Source organism: Mustelus asterias, unplaced genomic scaffold (assembly GCF_964213995.1).
Source record: "Mustelus asterias unplaced genomic scaffold, sMusAst1.hap1.1 HAP1_SCAFFOLD_2442, whole genome shotgun sequence".
In the NCBI taxonomy this organism is placed as follows: Eukaryota; Metazoa; Chordata; class Chondrichthyes; order Carcharhiniformes; family Triakidae; genus Mustelus; species Mustelus asterias.
In genome coordinates, this window is record NW_027592387.1 from 2,545 (window position 1) to 27,022 (window position 24,478).

Below are 24,478 nucleotides of genomic sequence, written 5' to 3' on the forward strand. Positions count from 1 at the left end.
AAGTGGGAATAAATCCTGTCTCGAAGAATCCTCTCCAATAATTTCCCTATCACTGATGTAAGGCTCACCGGCCTGTAATTACCTGGATTATTCTTGCTACCCTTCTTAAACAAAGAAACAACATTGGCTATTCTCCACTCCTCTGGGACCTCCCCTGTCGCCAGTAAGGATAGAAAGATTTCTCTCAAGACCCCAGCAATTTCTTCACTTGCCTCCCTCAGTATTCTGGGGTATATCCCATCAGGCCCTGGGGACTTGTCTACCTTAATGTTTCTCAAGAACCCCAATACCTCCTCCTTTTTGATCTCAACATGACTCAAACTATCTACACATCCTTTCCCAGACTCATCATCCACCAAGTCCTTCTCTTTGGTGAATACTGACGCAAAGTACTCATTTATTACCTCACTCATTTCCTCTGGCTCCGCGCATAGATTCCCTCCCTTGTCCTTGAGTGGGCCAACCCTCACCCTGGCTACCCTCTTGCTCTTTATATATGTATAAAAAGCCTTGGGATTTTCCTTAATCCTGCTGGCCAATGCTTTTTCGTGACCCCTTTTAGCCCTCCTTACTCCTTGCTGAAGTTTCTTTCTACTTTCCTTGTATTCCACACTTGCTTTGTGTGTTCCCAGCCTCCTAGCTTTGACAAATGTTTCATTTTTCTCTTTGACGAGGCTCACAATATCTCTCGTTATCCAAGGTTCCCAAAACTTGCCATACTTATCCTTCATCCTTACAGGAATGTGCCGGTCCTGAATCCCTATCAGCTTACACTTGAAAGCCTCCCACATGCCAGATGTTGATTTGCCCTCAAACATCTGCCCCATCTGGTAGCTATTTATTAGCTACCAGTCATTAACAGATGAGAAAGTCATGAGCCTTAATTGAGTTATAGTTAATCAATGAATAATGAATCAGTAGTTCTAATAAAAGATTGAGTTTTATTTGCTGTAAAAGCTGAATTGCTGTGTATGTAAAGAATGTGCAATGAGGATAAATGTACTGGCGAGAGAGACCTTCAAGCTCTGATTAGCCTCAACATTTGAAACTGTGAGAATAAGGGATTGTACAGAATCAGATAAAGGGACAGCATGAAACAGTTCTATTGTTTTCCTGTCTAAGATAATGAGAGAAGGTGGTGTCAGTAATTGAGGATCCAGTTAAATTAATCTAGTGATCAAATTGACCAATTGTCATGATTCAACAGGCCCAACTCTGACGTGAGGCCATCGTCACTTTGTGGATAAAAGTAGAGGTTCTGAAGGTCTTCCTTGCGAGCCAAATACTGAAAACTCCCGAGGCTGAGTTCTAAGGAAATTACTGTCAGAGAAGGAGCCAGACTCCCGAGTTCCACAATAATTCCTGTGAAAGGAGCCAGAGAGGGTTACGCTTCTATGGACCAATCACCCACACAAAGTTGTAAAAGTCAATATCTTAAAGTTGTTCAGTAAAACTTTTTCATTCAATAAACTTCTTTTAAAATTTACTATCCAGAGAATTTTGCCTTTACCACAAAGAGGGCAGGGAACAGGCTACAGATGAATTAAAGAGAAACCATTTGGGTCTAGAACATTGTGAACATCCTTTTACTCTGGTTGTCTTTGATCCTCAAGTCATTTTCTGTTTGTTTTTAACCAAGTTCTGTTTCATTAATAAACTTTCATCAGTAAAGGTGTTTGATTGTTCTGGACTTTTCCTGCTGAGATTGATGCACTTTCGGGAAAGTGGGTGAGAGGGGTTGGCAGGCTCTTTAACAGAAAGTGAGTCCCTCTAAGGTAATTGGCAAAGGGGCCAGAGGGGGAGATGAGATTTTATTTTATTTTTTGACACAGTGAGTTGTTCTGATCTGCCTGAAAGCAGATTCAATAGAATCTTTCCAAAGGGTAAAGACTTGAAAGGGAAGAATTTGCAGGGCTGTGGGGACAGATCAGAGTGGTAGGATGAATCAGACAGTCCTTTCAAAGAGATAGCAGGGGCACGATGGGCTGAATGGACTCCTCCTGCAGCCTGTCAATCTCAGCCTCCTGCTTTTGTGCAGGTTAGAAGGGACAGATTTCAGTGCAGCCTCTTCCCTGTATGTGTATTTAAAGAGACAGGTTTCTCTTTAGTTCTGAGTGACTGATATAACAATTGGTTGGAGGCCCATTTCCCAGTCAGTCCTCCAGCACCTTCCTGTCTCTCTATTAGTGCGGCGCCCAGGGCAGTTTCCCAACTGGGGCGCAGGCCCCATTATTCTCAGCTAAATTCAGCCCTCAGCTCCGTCACCTGGCTGTCATTGACACTAGCAACAGAGAGACAGAAAGGTGTCCCAGGCTCAAATGGGAAATCAAAACTCGGGGCTTTAAATGAACTGTTAGGATCTCTGTAACGATCAACAATTTAAAAAAAAGAATTCTAAGCCCAGTGAGTAAATTAAAGAATCACACGACAAAACTTCAAGTTTCTGGCGTTTATTCCAACAAACTGGAAGCAACAATGACTAAACACTTTTTTGAAGGGAACATTGCTCTTAAACTTAAAATTAAACTTTGCCCTTTTACTCTTAACACCATTAAATATCCCACTCAACCGTTATATTTTATTCTGCCTTGGAATGTTGACACTCTTTCTCCAAAAACCAGTCCAAAGTGATTCTTTACTCCTCAAGGGTTTATTTCCATTGTTTTCCTTTTCCAGTCGGGCAACCTTTAATCCCAGAACTGTCCTTCACAGTAATGGTTCTCCTGGACATTTTCCCACTAACACAAGCAAGGCGAATCTTCCAGCCTTGTTTCACAATCCTCAGGAATCTGTGACCAACATTCGACATCGGAGCAGATGTAGGTCATTTGGCCCTTTGAGTCTGCTCCACCGTTTATTTAGGTCATGGCTGATCTGTTTGTGTGGAGTTCCACATTCTCGTTCTAGACCCGATACTTTTGATTCTCTTACCCAACAAGAATTGGGATAAAGGCAAAATTCTGCTGTTGCTGGAATCTGAAACAAAAACAGAAAATGCTGGACAATCTCAGCAAGTCTGACAGCATCTGCAGAGAGAGAATAGAGACAACATTTTGAGTCAGGATGACCCTTTGTCAGAGCTGAAGACAAGGAAAATCGGACATAATTTATACTGTGAGGGTCAAGAATTGGGAAGCAATCTATTAAACCTGCTCTGAACCACTTTCAATGCATTTGTATCATTTCTTAAATAGGAGACAAAGCTGCACCCAGTATTCAAGATGCAGTCTCCGTAATGCCCTGTATAACTGAAGCATAGTAAGAAGTTAAACAACACCAGGTTAAAGTCCAACAGGTTTATCTGGTAGCAAATAAACCTGTTGGACTTTAACCTGGTGTTGTTAAACTTCTTACTGTGTTCACCCCAGTCCAACGCAGGCATCTCCACATCATAACTGAAGCAGAACATCTTTACTCCTGTGTTCAATTTCTCTCATAATAAAGAATAGCATTCCATTTGTAAGAACTTTGATTTATTTGAACTAAGATTTATGGGGGTTCTCTTGTTTACAATAACCTCCCCAATCGTAAATCACACCAGGTTCCAGTGTCTTAACCATGTGGCAAGAAAGAACACTTTAAATCGTGAATTCAGAAAGTTTATTAATCATTAAAAATGTAACAAGTCAGAAAGATAAAACAGAGTGTTGATTAACAGTGAATAGAGAAAGAATAGAAAAATGTTGAAAGCCCATCTTAGCCAATTCCCATAAATCTTCAATTATAAACTAAAATAGACATGAGTTTTCAGATGATTTGAAAAGAAATGAATTGTCTGCTGAAAGGGTTAACTTTTCTACAGAACCTAAAGGGATGGGGAGTGAGCAGAAAAAAATTGGCACACAATAATACCACTTTACACAAGTAAAAAAATCATAACAAACTAGATTGTAAACTTCAGCTCTTCATTTTTTTGTTATATTCCATAACCTAATTATTTTAATTAGATCAGTTTTTTTAGGGATGGATAACTTCTGTTCTTTATAAACTGCTTCACTCATTTTGTTGATTCTACATGGGCTCAGAGAATCAGAACCCAGACTTTATCATCCTTATCCTTTTTCCCCTTTTGCCACCACTCCCTCTGTTTTGCAGGAAGGTCGTAGGGATTCCAATCAGAACTAATCATTTTATCATAAAAGTTAAACACTGCGGATGCTGGAATCTGAAACAACAACAGAAAATGCTGGAAAAGCTCAGCAGGTCTGGCAGCATCTGTGGAGACAGAATAGAGTCAATGTTTCAAGTATGGATGACCCTTTATAAGAGCGGTTATGAAGTGTCTCCCAGACTTGAAACGTTGGCTGTATTCTCTAATAATTTTATCGATAAGTTTCTTGTTCTTAGTTTCCAAACAGCAGGTAAGAGACCTGTCCAGTCCTCACTCGAGCTCTGATTTTTTCACTGGCCAAGCTTGAGTCAGTTTATAACCATTAGAATCTACTCTCAGAGGTCTGCTTTTCAGTCCAGTGCTATTTGGAGTATACCGTCACTTCACCGACTAACGGGTCACAAACCCCTCAAAGTTCTTATCACAAATTTATGATAAAATAATTTAAACAATGCCTGATATCGCTTTTTAACTTCTTAACCAACTATCTCCCACTGTTTGTTGATTGGTCAGACCTTCTCTTCACAGATTCGGGTATCTCAGCCACTGAACACCAGCCGGTCCTGGAATAAGTTTAATTCTAACTCATTCTGAGTAAATATTCTCACCAGGTCCTCTGTCAGGGCCCTGCTAAGCAGCTTTAATGGTCCGTGATTGCAGAAACTGAGCAGTCACAGGAATGTGGTCAAGATAGTCCAGTCCCATAATGCCTCACATTCAATCAGCAGTCCTTCAATTATAACAGAATATGTGGCTGTATGTAGCTGCCTCGACCGTGGTCAACCCCAACACTGCCTTCCTGAACTGTTACAATGCCTGAGGTGTAAGTAAGCCCACAGTGCTGTTAGGGAGGGATTTCCAGCTACATATTCCAGACTTTCACTGGACTGTAGATGGATAGCAGATTGACATATTCCATTCAACCACTCCCAAGGTGAGTTATTCCAATTCCTTTATTGTCCAGGACAATATATTCACAATATCATTAAAACAGGAATTAAACATTCCCATTTGGTTTCAGGTTCTAACATATTCTGTTAGTTTGTTCTTTATTGTCAATGTCAGGCTGGGGTTGTTTCCCTTGGAGCAAAGGAGGTTGAGGGGAGATTTGATAGAGGTGGACAAGATTCTGACAGGTTTAGATAAGGTGGACAAAGAAAAGCTCTTCCCATTAGCTGAAGGGACAAGGACAAGGGGGACACAGATTTAAAGTTTCAGGTGAGAGATGTAGGGAGGGATGTGAGGAAGAAAATGTTGATGCAGCGAATGGTAATGACCTGGAACTCGCTGCCTATGAGGGTGGAGGAAGTGGAGACAATAAACAATTACAAAGGAAATTGGATGGGCTTCTGGGGGAGTTTCAAACAGAAATGCTGACTAAATATCTCTGAACTTCCTCACATCCTGTCACTCTGTGATCCTTGTGAAATTTGAAACCAGGTATTCACAACAAGACTCAAAGAGCATCAGCCCACTGGAGGGAAAGTTGTGAGACCGGCCAGTCCAGCAGAAAGAAACCCTCCGACCCTCCCCATTGACCAACTGTGAGAATGAACAAAATGCAGTCCTGGATGTAATTGAGAGCAGAAACAATAACAGCAGAATCCAACCCCTGTGAACTTGTTGGTGCCTCAGCCGCCGTGATGAAATTCTGAACACTTTTTATACACTGAGCAGGTGGACAGTTTCTCCCCAGTGTAACTTCACTGATGTCTCAACAGGTGGGATAACTGAGTGAATTCCGTCCCACACTCAGAGCAGGTGAATGGTCTCTCCCCATGTGAACTCGCTGGTGTCTCTGCAGGTTGGACAACTGACTGAAACCCTTCCCACACTGAGAGCAGGTGAATGGCCTCTCCTCAGTGTGAACTCGCTGGTGTCTCCGCAGGTGGGATGACTGAGTGAATCTCTTCCCACACTGAGAGCAGGTGAACGGCCTCTCTCCAGTGTGAATTTGCTGGTGTTTCTGCTGGGTGGATAACTGACTGAAACCCTTCCCACACTGAGAGCAGGTAAATGGTCTCTCCCCAGTGTGAACTCGCTGGTGTCTCCGCAGGACGGATGACCGAGTGAATCCCTTCCCACACTGAGAGCAGGTGAATGGCCTCTCCCCGGTGTGAACGTGTTGGTGTGTCCGCAGGTCGGATGACCGAGTGAATCCCTTCCCACACTGAGAGCAGGTGAATGGCCTCTCCCCGGTGTGAATGTGCTGATGTGTCCACTGGTCGGATGACCGAGTGAATCTCTTCCCACAACGAGAGCAGATGAATGGCCTCTCCCCGGTGTGAACTCGCTGGTGTGTCTGCAGGTTGGAAAACTGACTGAACCCCTTCCCACACCGAGAGCAGATAAACAGCCTCTCCCCAGTGTGAATTCGCTGGTGTCTCTGCAAAGTGGATAACACAGTGAATCCCTTTCCACACTGAGAGCAGGTGAACGGTCTCTCTCCGGTGTGAACTCGCTTGTGTGACTGCAGGCTGGGCAACAGAGCGAATCCCTCCCCACACTGAGAGCAGATGAATGGCCTCTCCCCAGTGTGGCTGCGCCGATGAGCATCCAGCAGAGAGGGGGCTCTGTATCTCTTTCCACAGTCTGCACATTTCCATGGTTTCTCCATGGTGCAGGTGTCCTTGCCTCTCCCTTGGGTGGCCAATCAGTTGACGCCTTGTCCACACACAGAACACGGGTACAGTCTCTCCCTGCTGTGAATGGTGTGATATTTATTCAGGCTGTGTAACTGGTTAAAGCTCTTTAGTCAGGGCACTGGAACACTCTCACTCGGGTGTGGCAGTGTGTTGCTGCTTTTCCACTCACTGATGGCCGAAGTCTTTTCAAATCGAAGTGGAAGCTTTAATCTGAAGCTCAGTGACCAACTTCCGCATTGAGACGTCACAATCGAGCGCTGCCTGAATCAGCCAATAGGAATTACTGGGCTCCGCAGTGCCGCGTCGGGATTCCAGTGCGCAGGCCCGGGCGCGCGGACCCGGGAGCCCCGCCCCCACCCATTGTTCTCCCTCCCCCTGCACCTCCTCCAGCCACGGTTTCCAGGCAACCGGCTAACGACTCCGGGCCAGAGCGAGTAGCCGCTCGGTGATCTCCCCCTCCCCCCTCTCTCTGCTGCTCCAAAAACAGATCGAGCGAGACCGCTGGCGGCAGCCGCACTGCGCCTGCTCCGGACAGCTCGGCTCAGCAGCGCTCTCTGCGCCTGCTCCGGACAGCTCGGCTCAGCAGCGCTCTCTGCGCCTGCTCCGGACAGCTCGGCTCAGCAGAGCTCTCTGCGCCTGCGTGCTGGGCTGCCAGCTGAGGGAGTGGGGGAGGGGACTTTGCAAAATCTCTTCCCATCATTTTCTTCCCAGTCCCGCAGTTTGATTTGAAACAGAACAGCTTCTGTTTGTAGCTTCACCACAGACTCAAACTTCACACACAGACTCAAACTTCACACACAGACTCAAACTTCACCACAGACTCAAACTTCACCACAGACTCAAACTTCACCACAGACTCAAACTTCACACACAGATTCAAACTTCACACACAGACTCAAACTTCACCACAGACTCAAACTTCACACACAGACTCAAACTTCACACACAGACTCAAACTTCACACACAGACTCAAACTTCACACACAGACTCAAACTTCACACACAGACTCAAACTTCACACACAGACTCAAACTTCACACACAGACTCAAACTTCACACACAGACTCAAACTTCACCACAGACTCAAACTTCACCACAGACTCAAACTTCACCAGACTCAAACTTCACACACAGACTCAAACTTCACCACAGACTCAAACTTCACACACAGACTCAAACTTCACCACAGACTCAAACTTCACACACAGACTCAAACTTCACACACAGACTCAAACTTCACCACAGACTCAAACTTCACCACAGACTCAAACTTCACCACAGACTCAAACTTCACACACAGACTCAAACTTCACCACAGACTCAAACTTCACACACAGACTCAAACTTCACCACAGACTCAAACTTCACACACAGACTCCAACTTCACACACAGACTCCAACTTCACACACAGACTCCAACTTCACACACAGACTCCAACTTCACACACAGACTCCAACTTCACACACAGACTCCAACTTCACACACAGACTCCAACTTCACACACAGACTCCAACTTCACACACAGACTCAAACTTCACCACAGACTCAAACTTCACACACAGACTCAAACTTCACACACAGACTCAAACTTCACCACAGACTCAAACTTCACACACAGACTCAAACTTCACACACAGACTCAAACTTCACACACAGACTCAAACTTCACCACAGACTCAAACTTCACCACAGACTCAAACTTCACCACAGACTCAAACTTCACACACAGACTCCAACTTCACACACAGACTCCAACTTCACACACAGACTCAAACTTCACCACAGACTCAAACTGCACACACAGACTCAAACTTCACACACAGACTCAAACTTCACACACAGACTCAAACTTCACCACAGACTCAAACTTCACCACAGACTCAAACTTCACACACAGACTCAAACTTCACACACAGACTCAAACTTCACACACAGACTCAAACTTCACACACAGACTCAAACTTCACACACAGACTCAAACTTCACACACAGACTCAAACTTCACACACAGACTCAAACTTCACACACAGACTCAAACTTCACCACAGACTCAAACTTCACCACAGACTCAAACTTCACCACAGACTCAAACTTCACCACAGACTCAAACTTCACCACAGACTCAAACTTCACCACAGACTCAAACTTCACCACAGACTCAAACTTCACCACAGACTCAAACTTCACCACAGACTCAAACTTCACCACAGACTCAAACTTCACCACAGACTCAAACTTCACCACAGACTCAAACTTCACCACAGACTCAAACTTCACCACAGACTCAAACTTCACCACAGACTCAAACTTCACCACAGACTCAAACTTCACCACAGACTCAAACTTCACCACAGACTCAAACTTCACCACAGACTCAAACTTCACACACAGACTCAAACTTCACACACAGACTCAAACTTCACACACAGACTCAAACTTCACACACAGACTCAAACTTCACACACAGACTCAAACTTCACACACAGACTCAAACTTCACACACAGACTCAAACTTCACACACAGACTCAAACTTCACCACAGACTCAAACTTCACCACAGACTCAAACTTCACCACAGACTCAAACTTCACCACAGACTCAAACTTCACCACAGACTCAAACTTCACCACAGACTCAAACTTCACCACAGACTCAAACTTCACCACAGACTCAAACTTCACCACAGACTCAAACTTCACCACAGACTCAAACTTCACACACAGACTCAAACGTCATCTCAGACTCAAACTTCACCACAGACTCAAACTTCACACACAGACTCAAACTTCACCACAGACTCAAACTTCACCACAGACTCAAACTTCACCACAGACTCAAACTTCACCACAGACTCAAACTTCACCACAGACTCAAACTTCACCACAGACTCAAACTTCACCACAGACTCAAACTTCACCACAGACTCAAACTTCACACACAGACTCAAACTTCACACACAGACTCAAACTTCACACACAGACTCAAACTTCACACACAGACTCAAACTTCACACACAGACTCAAACTTCACACACAGACTCAAACTTCACACACAGACTCAAACTTCACACACAGACTCAAACTTCACCACAGACTCAAACTTCACCACAGACTCAAACTTCACCACAGACTCAAACTTCACCACAGACTCAAACTTCACCACAGACTCAAACTTCACCACAGACTCAAACTTCACCACAGACTCAAACTTCACCACAGACTCAAACTTCACCACAGACTCAAACTTCACCACAGACTCAAACTTCACACACAGACTCAAACGTCATCTCAGACTCAAACTTCACCACAGACTCAAACTTCACACACAGACTCAAACTTCACCACAGCCTCAAACTTCACACACAGACTCAAACTTCACACACAGACTCAAACCTCCTCCTCTGGACAACATCTGTGAGGAAACCACTTTCTTTCCCCCCCTGGGAAATACAGAGACAGAGAAATTCTCTGGAACTGGAATTAGAGCCAAATATACTGAGGGGGAAAATGTTTGTGATTTTGTGGAACCTGTTTTTATTGTCTGAGCTTTTTAAAGTGTAATTTATCTTGTCTATTCAAATACCGTTTCTCTCTTTGCATGATTTAGTGATGCTGATTTAAGATAAATTTCTGAAGTAAAAGTTTTTAAAATGTGAAACGGTGTCCTTCAATATTCCATTGGACTTTTCTGGAAATATGTTTACTTTTTAGGTTAATAACGACAGACATATGTCTTGTGTTGATAGAAGGTACATCTTGGTATATTTTTGTTTCAGTCATAAGATTCATGTATTGTTAGTTTTATTCTTGTTATATAATATAAAATCACAGAATCCCGACAGTACAGAAGGATGCCATTCAGTTAGACTCTGGCTGATCAGATTAGCAAGATTTATTTGATTCTATTCTGTAGATTAAGCTGCAGCTCAGTTTTATGGGAAATTAACATCAGCAGAAACAAACTCCAACTCTCACAATGTGAACATGTGAATTAGGAGCAGGAGAAGGCCACTCGGCCCCTCGAGCCTGCTCCACCATTCAATAGGATCCTGGCTGATGTGATTGTAGCTTCAACTCCACTTTCCTTCTTACCCCTCACACCCTTTGACTCTCTTGTCAATCAAGAATCTATTAAATTCAGACTTCAGAATATTCAGTGAGCCAGCCTCCACCACTCTCTGTGGAAGAGAATTCCACACTGTAACAACCCTCTGAGAGAAAAGGTTTCTCCTCATCCCAGTCTTAAATGGGAGACCCCTTATTTTTAAACTGTGCCTCTAGTTCTCCTCTCTCTACAATCAACATCCACTCTGTCAAGTCCCCTCTGAATTTTATATGTTTCAATCAGATCCTCTCTCATTCTTCTAAACACCAATAGATACAGGCCGAACATGTCCAACTTTTCATCATATGACAACCCCCTCATCCCAGGAATCAGTCAAGTAAACCTTCTCCGAGCTACTTCTCACACAAGTCCTCTCTTAAGTAAGGAGATCGAAACTCCTAGAGTACACAGTACTCTAGATGTAGTCTCACCAATACCCTGAACAAATGTAGCAAAACATCCCCGCAATAAACAACAATTCATTTACCTTTCTAATCATTTGCTGTATCCGCACATTAACGTTTCCTGATTACAGTACCAGGACACCCAGATCCCTCTGTACCTCAAAGTTCTGCAATCTCTCTGTTTAAATAATCAGCTGCTTTCCCATCCTTCCTGTCCAAATGGACAAGTTCACATTATCCAAAAATCTTGTTCCAGCTGCCAACTTTTTACCCACTGACTGACCCTATCCATATCGCTTTACAGGCTTGTTATGGTCATTCACATCTCACTTTCCCACCTAACTTTGTGTCATCAACAAATTTTGACCCTGTCAGTCATCCACATCATGAAAATAGTTTGTCAATAGTTGAGGGCCCAGCACTGATCCCTGTGGCACTCCACAGGCTACACTTTGCTGTCCCAAAAATGACTCCTTTCTCCCTCCTCTCTGTTTCCTATTAGCTCATCAATCCTCTATCCATGCTAATATAAAGAATCGACGTGGATGGGACGCTAATATGCCTTATGCTACGAATTCCTATTTAGTGTGGTAAACTTTGATGTGGCACCTTGTCAAATGCCTTCTGGAAATCTAAATACACCACATCCACAGGTTCCACTTTATCCACATTGCTTGTTACTTCGTCAAAGAAATCCAATAAATCAATTAACATGATTTCCCTTGCACAAAACCATGTTCACTCTGCCTGATTGCACGGAGATTATCTGTGTCCCACCCCAGCTCCTTAATAACAGAATGAACATGATTCAATCCTGCATGGGATTATTTATTACTTAAATAATAGATAGATAAATAAATAAATGAACACGGGCGGCACGGTAGCACAGTGGTTAGCACTGCTGCTTCACAGCTCCAGGGTCCCAGGTTCGATTCCCGGCTCGGGTCACTGTCTGTGTGGAGTTTGCACATTCTCCTCGTGTCTGCGTGGGTTTCCTGTGGGTGCTCCGGTTTCCTCCCACAGTCCAAAGATGTGCGGGTTAGGTTGATTGGCCAGGTTAAAAATTGCCCCTTAGAGTCCAGAGATGCGTAGGTTAGAGGGATTAGCAAGTAAAATATGTGGGGGTAGGGCCTGGATGGGATTGTGGTCGGTGCAGACTCGATGGGCCGAATGGCCTCCTTCTGCACTGTAGGGTTTCTATGATTCTATGATTCAGTCCTGCATGGGATTAGCAGCAACAGCAGAATCCAATCCCTGCAGTGACTTGTGAACTTGCTGGTGTCTCAGCAGATTGGCTGACCGAGCAAATCTCTTCCCACATACGGAGCAGGTGAACGATCTCTCTCCCGTGTGAATCTGCTGGTGTCTCAGCAGGTGGGATGACTGAGTGAACCTTTTCCCACACACGGAGCAGGTGAATGATCTCTCTCCAGTGTGAATTTGCTGGTGTCTCAGCAGGTCCTTAGTGCTTTTAAAACTCTTCTCACAGTCAGAACACTTAAACGGTCTCTGATCAGTGTGGACCAGTTGATGTGCAATGAGCTGGGGTGGCTGAGTGAATCGTTTCCCACATGTGGAGCAAGTGAAGGGTTTCTCCCCAGAGTGAATTCGCTCGTGTATCAGAAGCTGGGCTGAATCAGTGAATCCCTTCCCACACACACAGCAAATGAATGGTTTCTCCCCGGTGTGAACTCGCTGGTGTCTCAGACAGTGGGATGAATGGGTGAATCCCATCCCACACACCGAGCAGGTGAACGGTTTCTCCCCAGTGTGAACTCGCTGGTGTCTCAGACAGTGGGATGAATGGGTGAATCCCATCCCACACACCGAGCAGGTGAACGGTTTCTCCCCAGTGTGAACTCGCTGGTGTCTCAGACGGTGGGATGAATGGGTGAATCCCATCCCACACACCGAGCAGGTGAACGGTTTCTCCCCAGTGTGAACTCGCTGGTGTGTCACCAAATCCTGTTTCCTTTTAAAGCTCTTCTCTCAGTCAGAACACTGAAATGGCCTCTTATCAGAGTGAACTCGCTGGTGTGTTTGCAGCTGGGATAAACGTCCGAATCTCCTCTCACACACGGAGCAGGTGAATGGCTTCTCCCCAGTGTGAGTGCGCTGATGGACTTGTAAATCATTTTTACTTTTAAATCTCTTCTCACAGTCAGAACATTGAAATGGTCTCTGATCAGTGTGAACAAGTTGGTGTGTCAGAAGGTGGGATGACTGAGTGAATCCCTTCCCACACACTGAGCAGGAGAACGGTCTCACCACCATGTGAGTGCGCTGGTGTCTCAGGAGGTCCTTTGTGCTTTTAAAGCTTTTCTCACAATCAGAACACTGAAACAGTCTCTGATCGGAGTGAACCTGCCGGTGAATCAGGAGGCTTGATAAAGCATGACATCCCCTCCCACATTCGAGGCAGGTGAATGGCCTCTCACCAGTGTGAACACGCCGGTGTGTATAGAGGCTGGATGAGTAAGCAAATCCTTTCCCACACTCAGAGCAGGTGAACGGCCTCTCTCCAGTGTGAACACGACGATGAATATCCAATTCGGACGGGTAATTGAATCCCCTCCCACAGTCCCCACATTTCAATGGTTTCTCTGTGGAGCCGGTGTCCTCGTGTGACTCCAGGTTGGATGATGAGTTGAAGCCTCGTTTACACAGAATATGTGTCGGGTCACTACTCACTGAGAATGATGTGATTATTTTTCAGACTTGTTAAACCACTTTCCACATTCAGCACATTCGAAACTCACAGGTGTGTTTGTGTGTAGGTGCTTTTTCAGTCACACTGATGTTTGAAATCTTTGCCCGCAGACAGAATGAACATTTCTCCTTCTGGAGACAAAGGCTGATGATATTCAGTTTCTGATTAATCAAATCACTGAAACAGACCTTGATGTGAAGTTTGGTTCGAGTTTCACATCTGTAAATTCTCCTTCATAATACCCTGCAAAAACAATTTACCAATACCATCACTGTCAGTGCAGGATAGAAATTCTGAACAGACAATTCATAGTTTCTCTGGAACATATTTTCCTCTCTTGTTCCCCCAAATCTATAAATCCCCGTCCCACACACTCTCCCTCCTCCCCTGGGCTGAAATCCAAACCCATCTCAACATCTCCACCATTTCTTCCCTCCACTCCCAGTTTCCTCCCTCCCTCTCCTGTCTGGGTTCAGTTCTTGATGTGGAAATCTCACTAACTGTCCTGGCTGGAGACAATACACATCTCTTTAACCTGTGCTTAACCCTCTCTCCACTCACATTGTCTGTACCTTTAAGACTTGATTACCTGTAAAGACTCACATTCCAACCATTATCTTGTAAATTGAGTTTGTGTCAATATATATGCCCCGTTTATGAACACAAGTCCTACTCACCTGATGAAGGAGCAGTGATCCGAAAGCAAGTGGCTTTTGCTACCAAATAAACCTGTTGGTCTTTAACCTGGTGTTGTGAGACTTCTTATTGGGTTCAGTTCTCCAGCTCCTGTCTGCAGACTGACAATAAAACCAATGGGTCTTATTGGGGGTGTTGGGGCCTCCAGCGGGTGTTTGTGAATCCTCCCCGCCCACCTCCCAGGGTTTCCTTCCTTCCCAGAGATCAGAGTCCTCATTGATTTGAGGCCAAAGTGTAACCTCTTATTTATTGTCCCCCTCCCCCATCCTCTGATGTGAACCATCCTCCAGTGGCTGAGCCAGGATGGGGCCGCTAACCTGGGCCTGTTCCCGGGAGGGAGGGAGGGAGGGAGAAGCCCCGCAGCTGCAAACCAGGGAGCTGACAATGATTCTGAAGGGTTTGCGGATCCACAAAGTGTTTCCAAATCCTCCCAGCCACCGCCTAACGCTGACTCCGCTTCTCCGGGACAAACAAGCGCCAAGGACAGCAATGACACTGCGCATGCTCCACATCACAATGCCCGGGGACTGATTGACGGCAGCTCCGGACCAATAGGAAGAGGGGGCGGGACTGGCCGACCGAGCGGGAGCGGCTGGTCCTCCAACCAATCAGAGTGAATGAAGGCGGGACCTGAAGCATGCGCAGTGCGGGTAATGGCGTCGGAAGGACGGTTTTGACTCGGAAGCGAGATCAATACCAGGTAGAGGGGGCGTGCGGGGAATGATAAATGTGGCGGGTGGGTGGAGAGGCTTTGTAAACATGTTGTTCAAACCCAGACCCCGGAAATGAACTTCCCGGTTCCCCCCCTTTGTACCAAATGGAGCGGCAGCTTGTAGTGTTAGACCCGGGCTGACTGCCGCCATTGAGGCTGCATGTGGGAGGCCGGCAGGGATTGTGATCGGAGAGGGAAGCCCTGACGTCACAATGGAATGGGTGAGAGTGTGACATCACAATGGAATGGGTGAGGGTGTGACGTCACAATGGAATGGGTGAGGGTGTGACGTCACAATGGAATGGGTGAGAGTGTGACGTCACAATGGAATGGGTGAGGGTGTGACGTCACAATGGAATGTGATCGGAGAGCGAAGTTTCACTCTGAAGCTCATTGGACAACTTCCGCATTGTGATGCCACGATAGAGCCCTGCCTGAATCAGCCAATAGGAATCACTCTGCTCCGCGGTGATGTCTCCGGGTTCCAGTGCGCAGGCCCGGGCGCGCGGACCCGGGAGCCCCGCCCCCACCCATTGTTCCCCTCCCCCTACACCACATCGAGCCAAGGTTTCCAGGCAAGCGGCTGGCGGCTCCAGCCAGAGCGAGAAGCCGCTCGGTGATCTCCCCCTCCCCCCGGCCGGGGACTGCAAAATGTGCGAGGGAGAGGGGAAGCTGTGCATATGCGGGGGAGAACCCACCCTCTGAATGAGAGAGGAAAGAATGTTCCATAGAAATTGTCTGTTCTGAATTTCTATCCTGTACTGACACTGATGACTTTTGGAAACTCATTTTACAGGATATTGAAAGAGGAATCACAGGCTGAAATCTCAAATGTCACGTCTCGATCTGACAGAGTCATATTCCTTGGGACCTCAATATCATCGGACTTTGAATCCAGAAGGAGAAATGATTGTCCAGTCTGTCGATTTGAAAAGATTTGAAATGTCAGTGTGAGTGAAAAAGCATCAACACACTGCCACACTTGAGTGAGTGTGTTCCAATGCACTGACTAAAGAGCTTTAACCAGTTACACAGTCTGAATAAATATCACACCATTCACAGCGGGTGGAGACTGTAATCTTGTTCTGTGTGTGGACGAAGTTTCAACTAATTGTCCACTCAAGAGTGAGGTAAGGACACCTCCACCATGGCGAAACCATGGAAATGTGCGGACTGTGGGAAGGGATACGGAACCCCATCAGAGCTGGAAGCTCATCGGCGCAGCCACACTGGGGAGAGGCCGTTCATCTGCTCTCAATGTGGGAAGGGATTCAGTCAGTTATCCAACCTGCAGAGACACCAGCGAGTTCACACTGGGGAGAGGCCGTTCACCTGCTCTCAGTGTGGGGAGGGATTCACTCAGTCATCCCACCTGCAGAGACACCAGCGAGTTCACACTGGGGAAAGGCCCTTCACCTGCTCTCAGTGTGGGAAGGGATTCACTCGGATATCCAGCCTGCAGAGACACCAGCGAGTTCACACTGGAGAGAGGCCGTTCACTTGCTCTCAGTGTGAGAAGGAATTCACTTATTTATCCACCCTGCAGTCACACCAGCGAGTTCACACTGGGGAGAGGCCGTTCACCTGCTCTCAGTGTGGGGAGGGATTCACTCGGTCATCCCACCTGCAGTCACACCAGCGAGTTCACACTGGAGAGAGGCCGTTCACCTGTTCTCAATGTGGGGAGGGATTCACTCAGTCATCCCACCTGCAGATACACCAGCGAGTTCACACTGGGGAGAGGCCGTTCACCTGCTCTCAGTGTGGGGATGGATTCATTCAGTCATCCCACCTGCAGAGACACCAGCGAGTTCACACTGGAGAGAGGCCATTTACCTGCTCTCAGTGTGGTAAGAGGTTCACTCAGTTATCCAGCCTGCAGAGACACCAGCGAGCTCACACTGGGGAGAGGCCATTCACCTGCTCTCAGTGTGGGAAGGGATTCATTCAGTTATCCGAGCTGCGGACACACTAGCGAGTTCATACAGGGGAGAGGCCATTCACTTGCTCTCAGTGTGGGGAGGGATTCACTCGGTCATCCAGCCTGCTGACACACCAGCGAATTCACACTGGGGAGAGGCCGTTCACCTGCTCTCAGTGTGGGAAGGGATTCAATCAGTTATCCAACCTGCAGGCACACCAGCGAGTTCACACTGGGGAGAGGCCGTTCACCTGCTCTCAGTGTGGGAAGGGATTCACTCGGTCATCCGACCTGCGGGCACACCAGCGAGTTCACACTGGGGAGAAGCCCCCATTCACCTGCTCTCAGTGTGGGAAGGGATTCACTCGGTCATCCCACCTGCAGAGACATCAGCGAGTTCACACTGGGGAGAGACCGTTCACCTGCTCTCAATGTGAGAAGGGATTCACTCTGTCATCCCACTTGCAGACACATCAGCGAGTTCACACTGGAGAGAGACCATTCACCTGCTCTCAGTGTGCGAAGGGATTCATTCAGTTATCCAGCCTGCAGAGACACCAGCGAGTTCACACTGGAGAGAGGCCATTCACCTGCTCTCAGTGTGGGAAGGGATTCACTCAGTTATCCAGCCTGCAGACACACCAGCGAGTTCACACTGGGGAAAGGCCGTTCACCTGCTCTCAGTGTGGGAAGGGATTCACTCGGTCAACCCATCTGCGGACACACCAGCGAGTTCACACTGGAGAGAGGCCGTTCACCTGCCCTCAGTGTGGGAAGGGATTCACTCGGTTATCCAGCCTGCAGACACACCAGCGAGTTCACACTGGGGAGAGACCATTCACCTGCTCTCAGTGTGGGAAGGGATTCACTCGGTCATCCGACCTGCGGACACACCAGCGAGTTCACACAGGGGAGAAACCATTCACCTGCTCTCAGTGTGGGCAGGGATTCACTCAGTCATCCAGCCTGCGGGTGCACCAGCGAGTCCACACAGGGGAGAGGCCGTTCACCTGCTCTCAGTGTGGGAAGGGATTCACTCAGCTATCCAACCTGCAAACACACCAGCGAGTTCACACGGGGGAGAGGCCGTTCACCTGCTCTCAGTGCGGGCAAGAATTCACTCAGTTATCCAACCTGCAGACGCACGAGCGAGTTCACAATGGGGAGAGGCCGTTCACCTGCTCTGTGTGTGGGAAGGGTTTCAGCGTTTCATCCCGGCTGCTGAGGCACCAGCAAGTTCACAAGTGATTCCAGAGGTTGGATTCTGCTGTTATTGTTCCTGCTCTCAATTACATCCAGGATTGCATTTTGTTCATTCTCACAGTTGGTCAATGGGAAGGGTCAGAGGGTTTCTTTGTGCTGGACTGGCTGGTCTCAGCCTCCAGTGGGCTGATGCTCTTTGAGTCTTTTTGCAAATACCTGGTTTCAAATGTCACAAGGATCACAGAGTGACAGGGTGTTAGGAAGTTTAGAGATGTTTAGTCAAGAAAATAGAGGTTGGCAGTGCAAAGGTACATTTCTGAATGGAGGGCTGTGACAAGTGACATTCCTCAGGGTTCAGTGCTGGGACTTTTGCTGTTTGTAATATATCTATAAATGATTTGGAGGAAAATGTAACTGGTTTGATTGGTAAGTTTGTGGACAACACAAAGGTTGGTGGAATTGCGGATAGCGATGGGGAACGGCAGAGGATACAGCAGGATATAGATCAGTTGGAGACTTGGGCGAAGAGATGGCAGATGAAGTTTAATCCGGACAAATGTGAGGTAATGCATTTTGGAAGGTCTAATACAGATGGGAAATATACAGTAAATGGCAGAACCCTTAAGAGTATTCATAGGCAGAGGGATCTGGGTGTACAGGTACACAGGTCATTGAAAGTGGCAATGCAGGTGGAGAAGATAATCAAGAAGGCATACGGCATGCGGGCCTTCATTGGCTGGGGCATTGAGTTTAAAAATTGGCAAGTCATGTTGCAGCTTTATAGAACCTTAGTTTGACCGCACTTGGAATCTAGTGTTCAATTCTGGTCACCACACTACTAGAAGAATGTGGAGGCTTTGGAGAGGGTACGGAAAATATTTATCAGGATGTTGCCTGGTGTGGAGGGCATTAGCTATGAGGAGAGTTTGGAGAAACTTGGTCTGTTCTCACTGGAACGACGGAGGTTGAGGGGAGACCTGATAGAAGTCTCCAAGATTATGAGGGGCATGGACAGAGTGGATAGTCAGAAGCTTTTTCCCAGGGTGGAAGAGTCAATTACGAGGGGCATAGGTTTAAGGTGCGAGGGGCAAGGTTTAAAGGAGATGTACAAGGCAGGTTTTTTACACAGAGGGTGGTGGGTGCCTGGAACTTGTTGCCGGGGGAGGTAGTGGAAGCAGATACGATAGTGACTTTTAAGATGTGTCTTGACAAATATATGAATAGCATAGGAATAGAGGGATATGGTCCCTGGAAGGGTAGGGGTTTTAGTTCAGACGGGCAGCATGGTTGCTACAGGCTTGGAGGGCCGAAGGGCTTGTTTCTGTGCTGTAATTTTCTTTGTTCTTTGTTCTGTTTGGAACATCCCAAATGCCCATCCAATTTCCTTTTTAATTGTTTATTGTCTCCACTTCGTCCACCCTCATAGACAGCGAGTTTCAGGTCATTACCATTCACTGCATCAGAATATTCTTCCTCACATCTCCCCCCTCAATTCCCCCCCCACCCCACTGCCCCCCCCCCCCAGCCCCCCACTCCCCCTCCCTTGCATCTCTAACCCAAAACAAGAAATCTGTGTCCCCCCTCGTCCTAGTCCCATCAGCTAATGGGAACAGCTTTTCTTTGTCCACCTTATCTAAACCTGTCAGAATCTTGTCCACCTCTATCAAATCTCCCCTCAACCTCCTTTGCTCCAAGGAAAACAACCCCAGCCTGACATTGACAATAAAGAACAAACTAACAGAATATGTTAATACCTGAAATCAAATGGGAATGTTTAATTTCTGTTTTAAAGATATTGTGAATGTATTGTCCTGGACAATAAAGGAATTGGAATAACACACCTTGGGTGTGGTTGAATGGAATATGTCAATCTGATATCCACCTACAGTCCAGTGAAAGTCTGGAATGTGTAGCTGGAAGTCCCTTCCTAACAGCACTGTGGATGTACGTGCACCTCAGGCATTGCAGCAGTTCATGAAGGCACCCTTGGGGTTGGGGTTGACCATGGCCAAGGCAGCTCCATACAGCCACATATTCTGTTATAATTGAAGGACTGCAGATTGAATGTGAGGCATTGGGGGACTGGACTATCTTGACCACATTCCTGTGACTGCCCGGAAAGTCTTGTGTCTATTTTAAAGCACAAAGAACAGTACAGCACAGGAACAGGCCCTTCGGCCCTCCAAGCCTGCACCGATCATGTGTTCCTAACGAGACCATCCGTTTGTATCCCTCTATTCCCAGTCTGTTCATGTGGTTATCTAGATAAGTCTTAAATGATCCTAGCATGTCTGCCTCAACCACCTTGCTTGGTAGTGCATTCCAGGCCCCCACCACCCTCTGTGTAAAATACGTCCCCCGCATATCTGTATTGAACCTTGCCCCCCTTATCTTGAACTTGTGACCCCTTGTGTTTGTTCTTTCTGACCTGGGAAAAAGCTTCCAACTGTTCACCCTATCTATGCCCTTCATAATTTTATAAACTTCTATTAGGTCGCCCTCAACCTCTGTTTTTCCAGGGAGAAAAACCCTAGTTTACTCAATCTCTCCTCATAGCTAATACCCTCCATACCAGGCAACATCCTGGTAAACCTTTTCTGCACTCTCTCCAAAGCCTCCACGTCCTTCTGGGAGTGTGGCGACCAGAACTGGACGCAGTATTCCAAATGTGGCCGAACCAACGTTCTATATAACTGCAACATCATATGCCAACTTTTATACTCTATGCCCCTTCCAATAAAAGCAAGAATGCCATATGCCTACTTCACCACCCTTTCCACCTGTGTTGCCACCTTTAAGGTTCTGTGGACTTGCACATCCAGATCCTTCTGCGTGTCTATACTCCTGATGGTTCTGCCATTTATTGTATAGCTCCCCCCCCTGCATTAGATCTACCAAAATGCATCACTTCGCATTTATCTGGATTAAATTCCATCTGCCATTTCTCCGCCCAATTTTCCAGCCTATCTATATCCTGCTGTATTCTCTGACAATGTTCATCACTATCCGCAACTCCAGCAATCTTTGTGTCATCCGCAAACTTACTAGTCAGACCAGCTACATCTTCTTCCAAATCATTTATATATATCACAAACAGTAGAGGTCCCAGTGCAGAGCCCTGCGGAACACCACTCGTCACAGACCTCCAATCAGAAAAAGACCCCTCCGCTGCTACCCTCTGTCTTCTATGGCCAAGTAAGAAGTTTAACAACACCAGGTTAAAGTCCAACAGGTTTATTTGGGAGCAAAAGCCACACAAGCTTTCGGAGCTCTTAGCCCCTTCTTCAGGTGAGTGGGAATTCTGTTCACAAACAGAGCATATAAAGACACAGACTCAATTTACTTGAATAATGGTTGGAATGCGAATACTTACAACTAATCAAGTCTTTAAGAAACGAAACAATGTGAGTGGAGAGAGCATCAAGACAGGCTAAAAAGATGTGTATTGTCTCCAGACAAGACAGCCAGTGAAACTCTGCAGGTCCACGCAACTGTGGGAGTTACAAATAGTGTGACATGAACCCAATATCCCGGTTGAGGCCGTCCTCGTGTGTGCGGAACTTGGCTATCAGCTTCTGCTCAGCGACTCTGCGCTGTTGTGTGTCGTGAAGGCCGCCTTGGAGAACGCTTACCCGAATATCAGAGGCCGAATGCCCGTGACCGCTGAAGTGCTCCCCAACAGGTAGAGAACAGTCTTGCCTGGTGATTGTCGAGCGGTGTTCATTCATCCGTTGTCGCAGCGTCTGCATAGTTTCCCCAATGTACCATGTCTCGGGACATCCTTTCTTGCAGCGTATCAGGTAGACAACGTCTACAACCTGATGCAAGAAAGGATGTCCCGAGGCATGGATCATCAGATCCCCAGAACGTTTGAAACTAGATCCATGCTCACTGCTTCCTGTCCTGGACACAGAGAGCTGGAAATCTCCATGCAGGCTGCGAGACAGATATATGTCTATCTGACTGGACTAACAATGTGTGGAACATACCAACTGGATTCACTTCCTTTCCCTTCAGTTGCTGCAAGTCCCCAATTTCCCCCAGAATGAGAAAAGAAATGGAATGGGGGAGAAAAGAAAAAGTGTTTTAATCACAGATGTTGGCCTTTTTTAAGGTCAAACCAAATAAACAAACTCAAGTTAAATCAGGACAAAGTAAAAGGGGCAGCTCCCCAAAAGGAGGGGGAGCAGCCCAAACAAAAATCAAACTACAAAGGAAGCTTAAAAACATCAAATCATAATGTGACTATTAGGGTCGATAACACACCCCAACCCCTGCAGTGCCCAACGGGGGCGGAAGGCGTCAACCGCACCCATGGACATCACATGTTCCCTCTCCAGGGACACCTGGCCGCGAACGTAGCCACGGTAGAGGGGCAGACAGTCAGGATGGATGGCCCCCTCGATCGCCTGCTGCCTGGACCTATAAATGGCGCGCTTTGCCAGGCCCAGGACCAGGTTCACGAGGAGGTCGCCATCCTGACCCGCCCCTCTCTGTGTGGGTTTCCTCCGGGTGCTCCAGTTTCCTCCCACAGTCCAATGATGTGCGGGTTAGGTCGATTGGCTATGCTAAAAAAATTGCCCCTTAGTGTCCTGGGATGCGTAGATTAGAGGGATTAGCGGGTAAAATATGTAGGGATATGGGGGTAGGGCCTGGGTGGGATTGTGGTCGGTGCAGACTCGATGGGCCGAATGGCCTCTTTCTGTGCTGTAGGGTTTCTATGATTCTATTGTCCCTCTGAAGATAGAGGTTCTGAACCAACCCCTGAATCATAACGGACATGCCAAATTTCCTTAGCTTCCTGAGAAAATAGAGGTGTTGGTGGGCTTTCTTAATTGTAGCATTGGCTGGAGGGACCAGGACAGGTTGTTGGTATCTGGTCACCTAGAAACTCAGCTCTCGACCATTTCCACTTCATCCCTGTTGATGTAGACAGGGACATGTCCCCCTCTACGCTTCCTGAAGTCGATGACAATCTCCTTCATTTTGTTGACATTGAGGGAGAGATTATTGTCACCGCACCAGTTCACCAGATTCTCTATCTCATTCCTGTTCTCTGTCTCGTCAGTGTTTGAGAAATGACCCACTGCGGTGGTGTCATCAGCAAACATGAAAATCAAGTTGGGGGGGAATTTGGCCACTCAGTCATAGGTGTATAAGGAGTATAGTAGGGGGCTGAGGACACAGCCTTGTAGGGCACCGGTGTTGAGGATGATTGTGGAGGAGGTGTTGTTGCCTATTCTTACTGATTGCAGTTTGTGTGTTAGGAAGTCTTGGATCCAGTCGTAGAGAGAGGAGCTAAACCCCAGGCCACGGAATTTGGAGATGTGTTTCATAGGAATAATGGTGTTGAAGGCTGAGCTGTAATCAATAAATAGGAGTCTGAAATAGGTGCTTTGTTATCCAGGTGGTTCCAGGGTTGAGTGCAGGGCCAGGGAGATGGTGCCTGCTGTGGACCTGTTGCGGCGGTTGTGAACTGTCGTGGATCCAGGCAGTCTGGGAGGCCGGACTGATTTGTGCCATGACTAACCTTTCAAAGCACTTCATAATGATGGATGCATTAATACATAGAAGATGGACAGAGAAAGGAAAGATTTACAGTGCAGAGATCACAGAGAACAATTGTGTTTCACATGATCCAGAATCAAAATGTCGCTTCTGGGAGAATGAGGTGTGAGTTTCTTTGAGTCTCCCAGATTGCTCCATTTGTTCAGGGGTCAGAGACACACACAGATTCAGCTATTTCTCCCATTTTAATAATTTTAGAAATAGGTATGAGGATATCAATACATGTTTTCAAAGAAGTATGCAGTGTGAGGTCCCAGCCCCCTCACCGATGGAAACCCATTCTTGGAGATGGGACAGGTGTGTGGTTGGAAGGGCATCGAGGGGGTGAGACCCAGGGTAATGTTCTGGGAACCGAGGTTCAAATCCTGCCACGGCAGGTGGTGGAATTTACATTTCATAAAAG

General features: G+C 46.8%; 2 protein-coding genes and 1 pseudogene across 2 annotated transcripts; 1 reads left to right on the forward strand and 2 right to left on the reverse strand.

Moving 5' to 3' along the window:
* Positions 1 to 5,742: 5,742 nt before the first annotated feature.
* On the reverse strand, positions 5,743 to 6,728 carry LOC144489697 (uncharacterized; annotated as a pseudogene).
* A 5,346-nt stretch (positions 6,729 to 12,074) lies between these two features.
* LOC144489696 (uncharacterized) lies at positions 12,075 to 15,139 on the reverse strand. The gene is made up of 2 exons (XM_078207551.1): positions 14,653 to 15,139; positions 12,075 to 14,218 (listed from the first exon to the last, which is right to left on the reverse strand). The coding sequence occupies exon 2, from the start codon at positions 13,165 to 13,167 to the stop codon at positions 12,478 to 12,480; it is 690 nt and encodes a 229-aa protein (XP_078063677.1). The 5' UTR covers positions 13,168 to 14,218; positions 14,653 to 15,139; the 3' UTR covers positions 12,075 to 12,477.
* A 1,391-nt stretch (positions 15,140 to 16,530) lies between these two features.
* On the forward strand, positions 16,531 to 18,552 carry LOC144489695 (uncharacterized). The gene is given in 1 exon segment (XM_078207550.1): positions 16,531 to 18,552. A coding segment is annotated over 1 exon segment (2,022 nt).
* The last annotated feature ends 5,926 nt before the right edge of the window (positions 18,553 to 24,478 follow it).